General features: G+C 41.9%; 1 protein-coding gene across 1 annotated transcript in view; it reads right to left on the bottom strand.

Annotated features, from left to right (window-relative positions):
• The window catches only part of mgat4a (alpha-1,3-mannosyl-glycoprotein 4-beta-N-acetylglucosaminyltransferase A), a 284,363-nt gene that overhangs the window by 121,635 nt on the left and 149,543 nt on the right, over positions 1–13,185 (bottom strand). Inside the window, exon 3 of the mRNA XM_072262765.1 lies at positions 9,788–9,928. Within this exon, the coding sequence (XP_072118866.1) occupies positions 9,788–9,928 (141 nt within the window). The remainder of the gene's footprint in view (positions 1–9,787; positions 9,929–13,185) is intronic.

Here is a 13,185-nt window from a genome sequence, read left to right on the forward strand (position 1 = left end):
TATGGTAAAGGAGACTTCTAAGATATTATATAAGTAAAAGGATAAGTAAGGAGAGAATAGGGCTCCTTGAGGATCAATGTGATTGTCCACACTCAGTGGCCACTTTATTACGTACAGGAGTAGAACCCACTCTGCTCTTCCGCTGTTGCAGCCCATCCTCTTCAAGGTAGCACCCTCCCCCATCCCGAGAGCCCAAGGAGAAAGGTGGAGGAGTCAGGGGGCTGGGCTTTCCCACACAGAAGATTGTGGAGTATGGTGCAAGCTGCCAGAGGAACTGGAAGAGGCAGATACAATTAAACGATACTTAGAGAGAAAACAGATAGGGAAGGTTTAGACTCTCACTTTAGACCCTCATTTTAGAGAGGTATAGGCCAAACACTGAAAATAGTTCTAGCTAAGGACAGCAGCTTAGTCAGCATGGGCATTGGGCCAAATGGCCAGCTTTCATGTTGCATAACACGAGGTAATTCTTCCTCTCTGCCTTCAGACCTTTGAATAGTTAATGAATCCATGAGCACCAGCTCGATACGTCTCTCACTTTTTAGTGACTCATAATAATGTAAGACTTGCCACAAAACCAAAAATTTCCCAATATATGGCAGTGATAATGAACCCGATTCTGACTCTACTACCCCCAGACGATTGGTTCATATTCATTCTATTACTTAAAGCAAAACTTACAAGTTATATAACGGAAATTAACAGAGAGGAAAAAAATTAATAGAGTTGGCTCATTCTTGGGTGCAAAAGCTGATGGGGGAGGGGTGCAGCGATGTTTTCTCAGTGCGGTTAGGTTTAAAGAGTTGGTAATGGAGAGATTTCATGGATACACGAGCACAGTCATTGAGGATTACTTCCCAAATCTTGTACCAGATGCAAACCAGCCAAGCAGAGTGAGCAGAAATATTTGCATCCAATCTCCGGTTGCAGCTGTGAGTTATTTTACTGTTACTAGCATGCTGTTGCTCAGTTCTACAGTGGAGAATTAGGTGATTTAAATCATGGCTGTTTTTTTCTCTCTCTATGTTACCAGTAGGTTGTTGCTCACTTTCCTGTTCACCCCAAAGCCCTTGGCACAGCAGTAACCCCATCACCAATTACCACTGACGTCCAAAGAATGCTGTTCAGAATGTAACAGAATATAAAAGTACAGTACAGGCCCTTCGGCCCATGATGTTGTGTCAACCTTTTTAACCTACACAGATCGCTCCACCATAGTCTCAACGTTTTAGAAACTACTTCTTCCCCTCTGCCGTTAGATTTCTGAACAGACATGGAACCAAGCCATGAACACTACCTCACTATTTTTTGTCTCTTTCTACACTACTTATTTAATTTCTGTGTTATTTACATTTATATATTTCTTATTATGATTTATAGCTTTTTTCTGTATGATACTGCAGCTGCAAAAACAAATGAATTTCACGACATACGACAGTGATATTAAACCCAATTCTGATTCTGAATAGCCCTCTATTTTTCTATCCTCCACATGTGCCTATGAGCTTCTTAAATGCTCCTAACATATGGGCCTCCACCACCCACCCACTGCCCTCTTTTATAAAATAATACTTCTGACATCCCCCCTATACTTTCCTCCAATCACCTTAAAATTGCATCCATTTGTGTTAGCCATTTCTACCCCGGCAAGACATCTCTGGCTTCCACTCAATCTGTGCCTCTTATCATTTTGTACACCTCTATCAAGTCACATCCCTCTCATCCTCCTTTGCCCCAAAGAGAAAAGCCCTCGCTCACGCAACTCTCCTCATTTGCTCACTTCCCCGACCATGCAACAAACCTGGACGCTATCCCGTTCTTCCTGTCAACTGCTGGGTAATGTCATTCCAGACCAAGGGAAAGATCAGGCACCTTTGCCCAACCAGACCAATGTCATGGTTCTCAGAAACACGTGTGAAAAGTGTCCTCACCATTCACCGCCACATGAAAAATGCAAAGATCAAGCTTCCTGCACTGAACGCCTCAGCATCACAGCAGAAGGCTTATCACCGACTTGAATGAGAGTGGTTGCAACACCATGAAAGGAGTTTGATATCCAACATGAAGCCTTAAGTGTCAATCTGCTTTGAGTGGTGTCCATCACTCAGCATCTACTCACATGCTCCCTCACTGGGGAAGATGTATGATCTAGAGCATGGGTTCCCAACCTCTTTTACACCAGGGACCCTTACCTCTAACGGAGGGGTCCACGGACCCCAGATTGGGAACCACTGATCCAAAGAATGGACCTCAAGGATCATCCATTTGAAAGGGGGTTTCTTTTTTTTTTATGTCCCTGCGTAGTTTAATTAAAATGGCTTCTTTGTTATGTTAACTGCTGAGAAAGTCCTTCCCACTAGCAGTTTGTTTGGATCACATTACTGATAAGAAAGGTGTTACGAACCAATTGCGATGGTTGTTATGCTTTTGGTGTGTCTGAAGAGACTGCATGCGTGGGCTTTTGGGGAGAAGGCGGGAGAAAGAGACAGAGGATGGACCAGGTGCTGTGAGTCTGCTAATGGGGTCGGACCCCGAGCGGGGCGTTCGGCGAGGAGAGGAGAGGGAGACGGACTCGTGTGGAGCATCTGGTCGACCACCGTTGTTGGTCCCAGGTGGCCGGTCGAGGTGGTCCAAGGGGTCGCAGGGTGAAGAAGAAGGGTCCTGAGCCCCAACTGTTTGTGCACGAAGAGACTGAATTTTGATAACTGTGGCACCTTTTATTTTCCTTTTATATTTTATTCTCTATTAATTATATAGTTCCAGTAATATCTATAAACTGTAAATCATTTAATCGTATCTGGTGTTTTGTCTGTTATTTGGGCGGGGTGGGGTACATCACACAGCATCCACACAAACTAATTACCCAGTTTGCTGGGGCCGAGGGCTGTTTCCCTAGACGACAGCAAGCCGAGCGACCCTGAGGCTGGCCGGGGGGCTACACAGTCAATATGCATTATCTGAACAGACAGCAGCAGCATCATCAATGGAATTGTAGCATCTCCAAGTTCCCATCCTAGCAAAACATCTAGGCATGAACATATACCAGCATTCCACCAATTTTGCCAGCCCAATATTTGCATTTGATGGCTCTAGGCCTCTACTCGCTGGAGTTTAGGAAAACAAAAGTGGGGATCTCATTGAAACCTATCAAATATTGAAAGGCTAGAGAGTGGATGGGAATAGAATGTTTCCTATAGTTGGGGAGTCTAGAAATGGAGGGCACAGCCTCAGAAAAGAAAGGCGTCCCTTTAGAACAGAAAGGTGGAGGAATATTTTTAATCAGAGGGTAGTGAATCTGTGGATTACATTGCCATGGACAGCTGTGGAGACCAAGTCACTGTGTACATTTAAAGTGGAGGGTCCGCTGCTATGTCTTAAGATTTTATGGATCTAATATGCTAGGCTTTTCCAGCAACACCATTTTAGGAGTACCAGATGTGACAGACAAGGACAACACTCCTCAGTACTGACTGAATAGACAGCTAACAGAGAGCCACAGAATCAAAGAATAACAATGTCAACAAATGAGGCCGTTTGTTCCATCAAGTTTACGTCACCTGCAACTAAAAGGGAAAATCATTGGTAAAGCAAATATTTATTTGCTTTCCAGGAGAAGCTATTGCACGAGACAGGTCCCATAATCCTTGCAAGTGGAACAGGTGCCATCTGCCCCTACACCTCCTCCCTCACTACCATTCAAGACCCTAAGCAGACCTTCCAGGTGAGGCAACACTTCACCTGAGAGTCTGTTGTGGTCATCTACTGTGTCCACTGCTCCGGTGTGGCCTCTTGTATATTGGTGAGTCCCAATATGGACTGGCAGTCTGCTTCACCAAGCACCAACACACTTCCCACCGGAAAAAGCGGGATCTCCCAGTGGCCATCCATTTCAATCCCACTTCCCATTCTGACATGTCAGTCCGTGGCCTCCTCTACTGCGACGATGAGGCCACATTCAGGTTGGAGGAGCAAAACCTTATATTCCATATGGGTAGCCGCCAAACTGAAGGCATGAACATCGATTTCTCGAACTTCTGGTAATTGCTCCCCCCTCCCACCTTCACCATTCCCATTTCCCTCTCTCACCTCATCTCCTTACCTACCCACCACCTCTCTCTGTTGCTCCTCTTCCCCTTTCCCTTTCTTTCTTGGTCTTCTGTCCTCTCTTATCAGATTCTCCCTTCTCCAGCCTTTTATCTCTTTCACCAATCATATTCCCAGCTCTCCTGGTTTCACCTATCACCTTGTACTTCTTCCTCCCCTCTCCCCATCTTCTTACTCTGACTTCCCATCTTTTTCTTCCCCCAGTCCTGACGAAGGGTTTCAGTCTGAAATATCCACTGTTTACTCTTTTCCATAGGCCTGCTGAGTTCCTCCAGCATTTTGTGTGTGTTGCTAGGAGAAGCTGTTGTTCTGCTTCAGCTTGGAACATCAAAATATTCATTTAAATTCTTTCAAGGAGTGTAGGCTTCGTAGACTGAGCCGACATTAAATAGCCCATCCTTAGTGTCCTTTAGGAGGTGGTGTGAGCTGCCATCTTGTGCTGCTGCAGACCCCCTGAGGCTTGGGTACCCCCACAATGCTGATATTGAGGGAGTTCTAGGATTTTGACCAAATGATAGTGGGGAAATGGCATTATGTTTTGGATATCAGGATGGCTTGTGGGTTGGATGGCAATGTAGAGGTGGTGACGTACCCTTTGCTTTTACTGTGCTTGACCTTCCAGCTGGTAGAGGTCATGGGTTTGGAAGGTGATGTCAAAGGAGTCTTGGTGAGTTGCTGCAGTGCATCCTGCTGATGGTGCACACTGTTGCTACTGTGCCTCAGTGGTCAAGTGAGTGGATGGAGTGCCCCTCAAATAGATTGCTATGCATATTATGTCAAGTACATACCAACAGTCTCAATGACAACTTCTAACCTACTGTTATCAGACTCTTCAACAGACCTCCTGTCCAAGAAGATAGACTCTTGGCATTATAATCTACCTCCTTACCACCTTGTTCTTTACTGTTTACCTGCACTGCACCTTTTTGGTTGCTTTTACACTTTTGTCTGCCAGAAAGCATCATGCAGGATGCCACCCACCCTCCTGATGGACTGTTTGTCCCACTCTTATTAGAGAGGAGGCTACATAGCATCCACACCAGGACCACCAGACTCAAAAACAGTTACTTTCCCCAAGCAGTAAGGCTGATCAACACCTCCACCTGCTAATTCTGCCACTATTTTATTATTTTCCATCAGTCACCTTGTGTACAGCCTTGTGCCACTTCATGGACATACAATCAATCTGTGTATATAAGCTATCTTATATAGTTATACTTTTTGTGTTTTTTTTATTATGTTCTTTATCTTCTGTGTTTTTTTTTGTGCTGCATCAGATCCAGAGTAACAAGTATTTCACTCTCCTTTACATGAAAGTACAGGAAATGACATTAAATATTAAATCTTGAATTGTTATGGTTTTACCTTATTCTAGCTCAATGCGCTGTGTAATGATTTGATCTGCATGAAGAGTATGAAAGGCAATATTTTCACTGTATCTTGGTACATGGGACAAAAAGAAACTAACAGTAATACTTGAGTAATGTTGAAGCTACACTCTCCAGACATGTGGAGGAGATTCTATTACACTTCTGTCTTCAGCCTCAGAGATGGTATACAGGTTTCGGTGTTGTAGGAGGCAAGATGCTCACTGTGAAAATTCTTGGCCATATTGTTATATAGCTATGCCAGTTCAGTTTCGGGAAAAAGTTAGCTCCCAGGTTATTGATTGTGGGGTTTTAGTGATGGCAATGCCACTGAATGTCAATGGGTGATAGCAGAATTTTCTCTTGTTGGACATGGTCATGGCCTGGAACACGTGCAGCAGGTACGTTACCTGCCGCCTATCAGCCCAGGCCTGGATATTGTTCAGGTCTTGCTGCATTTGGTTGTGAATTGCTTCATTATCTGAGGAGTCCTGAATCTGAGGTTTGATTTGTTGTCTAAAGGGTATGCTTTTCAAGTCTTCTGTAATTCTTTATGATGATCTTAATATTTGGGCTTACCAATCGATTAAATTAGGTTTTTAAAAAAAAAATTGACTTCCACTTTTTCTCAACGACTGGCTGTAAATTCCAATAATGAGACTTCCAGATGGCAAGACAATGAATCAGTTTAAAACAACACGGAAGATTGGCTAACACTACAAATTACTGTATGAACCAAACACTGTAAGCTCCAGAATGACATCTCCTAATCACAGGAAACTGACTCAGTAAAAAAAAGTCTTTGTACTGTTTGCACTAAACGACTTGGTCAAATGCAAACCTATTTTCTTCTTTTGTGAGGCCTCGTTAAACTTAATGATATCACTTGCGTATACAAATAAATCTCATATATAGTTTATCTGTAAAATTCAGAACAAGGGGAAGTTATTGTTTCTGCTCTGGCAGGCTCTGTGCTTCCTATCTACTGCAGTAAGGCTCGCTAGGGAGGAGCTTAGATCTTCCTGCTCTCAAACTCCTCATAGGGTACCTACTATAAAGATCGCTTTGTTGAACTCAACCTGAATTAAAGACGTGCATTTTACCCATTGCCTTTACAAACTTCAGATGTCCCAGAACACTTTGCAGTCAGTCTATGTGTAAGATGAAGTCACTGTTTTAAAATCACAGCAACTTGCACAAAGCAAACTCTCACAAAACAGCATCTTCTAAGTTTTAGAACATAGAACAGAACAGGGACAGGCCAAGGTTCATGATGCTGTGCTGAGCTAATTAAACTTGTAATTAAATGCCTAACTAATCTCATCCTTCTACCCACACAAGGTCCATATCCCTCAACAGAGGAGATTTACCAGGATGCTGCCTGGTTTAGAAAGTATGCATTATGATCAGAGATTAAGGGAGCTAGGGCTTTTCTCTTTGGAGAGAAGGAGGATGAGAGGAGACATGATAGAGGTGTACAAGATAATAGGAGGAATAGATGGAGTGGATAGCCAGCGCCTCTTCCCCAGGGCACCACTGCTCAATACAAGGGGACATGGCTTTAAGGTAAGGGGTGGGAAGTTCAAGGGGGATATTAGAGGAAGGTTTTTTACTCAGAAAGTGGTTGGTGCGTGGAATGCACTGCCTGAGTCAGTGGTGGAGGCAGATACACTAGTGAAGTTTAAGAGACTACTAGACAGGTATATGGAGGAATCTAAGGTGGGGGCTTATATGGGAGGCAGGGTTTGAGGGTCAGCACAACATTGTGGGCCGAAGGGCCTGTACTGTGCTGTACTATTCTATGTTCTATGTTTTTGTACCCACACAAGGTCCATATCCCTCAGCTCCTTGCCCATTAATGTGCCAGTCTAAGAGCTTCTTAAAAGGTTCTGTTCTATTTGCCTCCACTACCATTAATGGCAATGCATTGCTGGCACCCGCAACCCTGGATGTAAAAAAATTGCCTCACATATATCATTTCAACTCACCCCCCACCCCTCACCTTAAATGCATGACTTCTAGTATTAGACATTACAACCCTGGGAGAAAAAAACCTGGCTACTCTATTTATACCTTTCATAATCTTATAAATTTCTATCAGGTCTTTCCTCAGCTTCCACTGCTCCAGAGAAAACAATTCAAGTTTGTCCTATTTCTCCCTATAGTCCATGTTTACTTCAGATGGAGGATCTTTACCCTGAAAGAGAGATTGCTTTTCTCTCCACAGATGCAGCCTGACCTGTTGTGTGTTTCCAGTATTTTCTGTTTTGCACTTTAAATATCAGCAAAGATGTAGTGGGTCAAACAGCTGCAAATGCTCTGCCGCGTCACACATAGCACACAAGCTCTTGGTGACGTTGCTTGATAAACACTGGGCAGGACAGTGGGATAAAAAACATAATAATACTGCCATGGAACCTTCTGCATTCATGACACAGGGCAGCTGCTTAACCCAGAAAATCATTTTCACCAGAACAACTGCAGCATTGAGTAATGTCCCTCACCATCACCTTCTCAAGACACAATGAAGATGGACAGTAAGTGCTGGCATCTTCAGTAAAGTCCTCATCCGAAATGTATTAGAAAACCATCAGGTCTAATTCGTGATGTTAAGATAAAAAATAACTTAATTTGTCACATGTAGATCTAAACATACAGTGAAACCCATTGCTTGCATCAAGTTAAATTAGTGAAGATTGTGCTAAGCAGCCCACATGTGTTGCCATGCTTCTGACGCTAACATAGCATGCCCACCACTCACTATCCTTAACTGTACATCTTCAGGATATGGGGTACCCTGAGGAAAGCCACATGGTTATGGAGAGAATGTACAAACTCTTTATAGATGTCAGCGGAAACTGAATCCTAATCTTACAGCTGGCGCTGTAATAGCGTTATGCTAACTGCTACACTACTATGCCGTAGGAGTTAGATCCAGTGACGTTAAAGAACAATACATTTCCAGGTCAGGATGGTGCAGGATGTACTCTACATTTATAATCTTGCTCGTGGTTCATTTCTAAAATCCTGATAGTCTCACTATGTGGATATGAATCCAGAGTCCTTCACTGCATAAAGTGCTCCCAGATAAGGTGTCCACAACATGAGAACCTTTTATGTCTTCACACAAGGACAAGGGCTACCATTTCTGGCTGCCCATTTGCCTGGTATCTCACCTACAAATGGTCCACGCTTACAGTGCACCAATGCCTCAACTCAACTAGAAAACAGATAGAGTCTCCAAGACTTCACCAATTGACAAGCAGCATCCTTTCCATCCAAGTCCAAAGTTTCCATAATAGCAAAAAACTACAAAAACAATTTCATGATATCAATTTTTCACTTGCTGTCCTGATAAATTGCTCACAGCACAAACCCTGGCAACTGTTCACAGTTAAATCCAATAGGGATTTCAAGAGAAACCTTTTCAGAGCCAGAATCGGGTATATTATTATCACTGACGTATGTCACGAAATTTGTTTTGTGGCAGCAGCTTGGCGCAATACTATAAATTACAAGAACATGGAGCTCACTTGCCATGTACTGGTTCAGGTGAACAGCAATTACATGTTTGTAGTGTGCTATACTGTGTTGCTGCTGCAAAATAAAATCATGGTGTTTATACCCGATGTAGTTATCCCTATGATAATAAAACTGAACACCTGGCAGGCAAGACCTATGAAAGCACCTCAGGGAGAGTGGAATGAAAGATAATGCTGAAAAGGTAAGCTAAAGTGGGGCTGGAAGAAGCTTCTGTGGAACATAAAAACTAAGTTGGTACTAGATGGGCCAAATGGTTTTCTTCTTTGCAACATGAAGTGCACTTTTTCCTTTTAGACACGATTGCATGTTCCCTTATCACATCGAGTGAATAAAGCAGATTATTATTCAAAGAAGGTAACATACTCAATAAAGGAGTTGTAACACAATGAGCAGTAAAAACTGCCACACTGAAGTTCAGCTGCAACACATCTAATGAGAGTTTTCAGTAAGGGGAAGTCAACTGAATTTTATTGGGCATTTAAAAAATGTCCCATGAGATTTTAGATTGTGAAGAATTTCAACACTAGAATAATAATAAAATTCATTCTGAGTTATTGGCCACCTTCAGCTTGTGAAGAATAGAACTGATTGAAGTAGAAACTATTTTGCTTTGAACGCACATTGATTTGTAGAAAAAAAGTCATCAAATAGAGTGAAATGGGCATCTCAGAACCAGGCTATATTAATTATGCATTAATTCATACTCATTTAAAGTACTTTTGCTTCACCCGCTGCAGTTTAATATAAGAAAAATGAGCGTGCTGGTAACTCACCGCCTGTTCTACCAAGGCCAACCTGCACAGCAGGCTGGAGGCTCTCCTCGTTGTTAAGTAAATGGGGCATGTGGTGGTAAATATTTGGCACTTGTAGAGCATTTCTGTTGGTCAAGTCTTTCAATAACTTTTTGGCATCATCTGAAAATAATTGATAAAAATGTTCAGGCTTCCTACATCCAGTTAGCTAGTTAGAACATGTTATCTAATATTATGTTCAATACTATTTAATTTGTTTTACATCTGTCTAAATTACAAAATTATGAAATACTAAATGCATAATTGGAAATAAATAATACATATGGAGAAATAAACAAATATATATGTATGTAAAGTAAATAACATTAAAATTAATTATTCTGAGTATTTTCTTTCTCTATCAAGTGCAGAAATAGACAAAATATGATTTTCATTCATCCAAACATCAAGAAAAATTAATAAACACGAGAAAATCTGCAGATGCTGGAAATGCAGAGTAACACACACAAAATGGTGGAGGAAACCAGCAGGCCAGGCAGCACCTATGGATACGAATAAACGGTTGACGGGTCAGGCTGAGACCATTCACACACAGCGTCCATTCAGCCAGAGGAGGAATGAGGACATACATGTAGATCTGTTGTCTATACTGACATTTATAACTCCTTTTGCAGAACTAATGGCTTTTAGTTAAAAAGTTCCAGTATGGAAGGAATTATCCTTCAGGGACTTGGAACCAAGGCTACATCTCTTCTCTTGGGCTGATGCAAAAGATCTACCTTGGTATTATTTTGAATAATAAGGGAAGCTTAACAGGGGTGTGGTACAGTAGTGTAGCAGTTAGCACAGTTGATCTACAGCGCCAGTGATCGCAGGTGAAGGTTCAATTCCCACTGCTGTCTATAAGAAGTTTGTAAGCTCTCCCCGTGACCACAGGGGTTTCTTCTGGGTGCTCCAGTCTCCACTCACATTCCAAAGATGTATGGGATATGAAGGATGAGTAAGTAGTGGGCATGCTATGTCAGTGCTGGAAGGGTTACAACACTTGCAGGCTGTCCACAGCATAACCTTCACTGACTGAATTTGATGTAAGCAACACATTTTACTCTATGTTTTGGTGTGATGTACATATGACAGATTTTAAAAAAACCTAACCTTTAAAAAAGCTAAAGGCTAAGCTTTAAAGTTAACATTATGTATTATTCAATCAAAAGTTGTGAAACAGACTGTTTAGTTCTCATCACACAGCAGTTTTTGGAAGCTGCCTGGCTGCAAATTGCCAGCCAAGTTTTTTTAAGACTCAAAGGGGCTTTCAAGACTCAAGGGACACAGGAAAGCAGAACCATCATTAGGGAGCCCCACCACCTAGGCCATGTGCTCTTCTCACTGCTGACATCAGAAAAAATCAGGACTCACACGATCAGGTTCAGGAACAATTATTACCCCTCAACCATCAGTCTCTTTAATCAAAGAGGATAATTTCATTCAACTTCACTTGCACCATCAATGAAACGTTCCCACAACCTACTAACTCACTTTCAGGGACTCTTCATTTCTTGTCCTTGATATTTGTTGCTTATTTATTTATTATTATGTTTTCTTTCTTTTTATATGTGTAGTTTGTCGTCCTTTGGTTGAACATCCTGTTGATGCAGTCTTTCAATGATTCTATTATGGATTTATTGAGTTTGCCCACTAGAAAATGAATCTCAGGGGTTGTACAAAGTGACATATATGTACTTTGATAATAAAGTTACTTTGAACTTTGAGTTGAGTAAGGCCACTTGAAATGGAGGGCATGTTGTCCAATGATCCTCTCTAAACTTGACATTGGAAGGAAAAAGTATTGAACATCTACCATGAATAGTTAACATTAGAATATCGTGAAATTTGCCTGATAATGTCAAATAGATCTTATTTTCCCAAATAGTCCAGAATTCTTTTTTCTTCTTTCTTTTTCCCTTTCTTTCTACAAGATGCTAGAGGAAGGCCGAGTCTTGATGAAGGGTCATGGCCCAAAACATTGACACTTTATTCCTTTCCATAGATGCTGTCTGGCCTGTCGAGTTCCTCCAGCATTTTGTGTGTCTTACTCAAGATTTCCAGCAGCAGAGCTTCTAGTGTTTTTTTCCTGCTTTTTTTTTGATCCTTTACCTGTTGAACTGATGACCACACACTCTACAGATGGTGATGAGTGCAATGACAGTCCCAGGATTCTCGGCTCCTTTTCTGCTCATATTTGCATAATACACGAGCGTAAGGCAATGAATAGAGAAACTCTTTGTGATGCATAAAATTAAATGGCAGGTGAATACTTGCCCCGAGGATGCAAAGCAATTCAACATAGCAACTATCCAAGACTGCTCTCAATTTTCCAGTCAAAGAATGCCCTTGGCAAGGGTATCAGAGACAGGTTTTTTTTTGTATACACAGAGTGTGTGTGGAATGAGCTGCCAGGAGTGGTGGTAGATGCAGAGATGTTAATTTAATGGAGTTTAATGCTGATAAATGTGAGGTGCTACATTTTGGTAGGACTAATTAAATTAGGACATACATGGTAAATGGTAGGGCATTGAAGAATGCAGTAGAACAGAGGGATCTAGGAATAAGGGTGCATAGTTCCCTGAAGGTGGAATCTCATGTGGATAGGGTGGTGAAGAAAGCTTTGGTTTGCTGGCCTTTATAAATCAGAACATTGAGTATAAGATTTGGGATGTAATGTTGAAATTGTACTAGGCATTGGTGAGGCCAAATTTGGAGTATTGTGTACAGATCTGTTCACTGGATTATAGGAAAGATGTCAACAAAATAGAGAGAGTACAGAGAAGATTTACTAGAATGTTACCTGGATTTCAACTCGTAAGTTACAGAGAAAGGTTGAACAAATTGGGTCTTTATTCCTTGGAGTGTAGAAGGTTGAGGGGGGACTTGATAGAGGTATTTAAAATTAAGAGGGGCATAGATAGAGTTGATGTGGATAGGCTTTTTCCATTTTGAGTGGGGGAGATTCAAACAAGAGGACATGAGTTGAGAGTTAAAGGGCAAAAGTTCAGAGGTAACATGAGGGGGAACTTCTTTACTTAGAGAGTGGTAGCTGTGTGGAACGAGCTTCCAGCAGAAGAGGTTGAGGCAGGTTCGATGTTGTCATTTAAAGTTAAATTGGACAGCTATATGGACAGGAAAGGAATGGAGGGTTATGGGCTGAGTGCAGGTCGATGGGACTAGGTGAGAGTAAGAGTTCAGCACGGACTAGAAGGGCCGAGATGGCCTGTTTCCGTGCTGTAATCGTTATATGGTTAGAGACATTTAAGGGCAATTTAATAGAAGACTACGTGGGAGGGAAATGTGATCTTAGAGTATGTTAAAATGTTAGCACAACATCGTGGGCCAAAGGGCCTGTACTGTACTGTACTGTAAAG

This window comes from Mobula birostris, chromosome 7 (genome assembly GCF_030028105.1).
Source record: "Mobula birostris isolate sMobBir1 chromosome 7, sMobBir1.hap1, whole genome shotgun sequence".
In the NCBI taxonomy this organism is placed as follows: Eukaryota; Metazoa; Chordata; class Chondrichthyes; order Myliobatiformes; family Myliobatidae; genus Mobula; species Mobula birostris.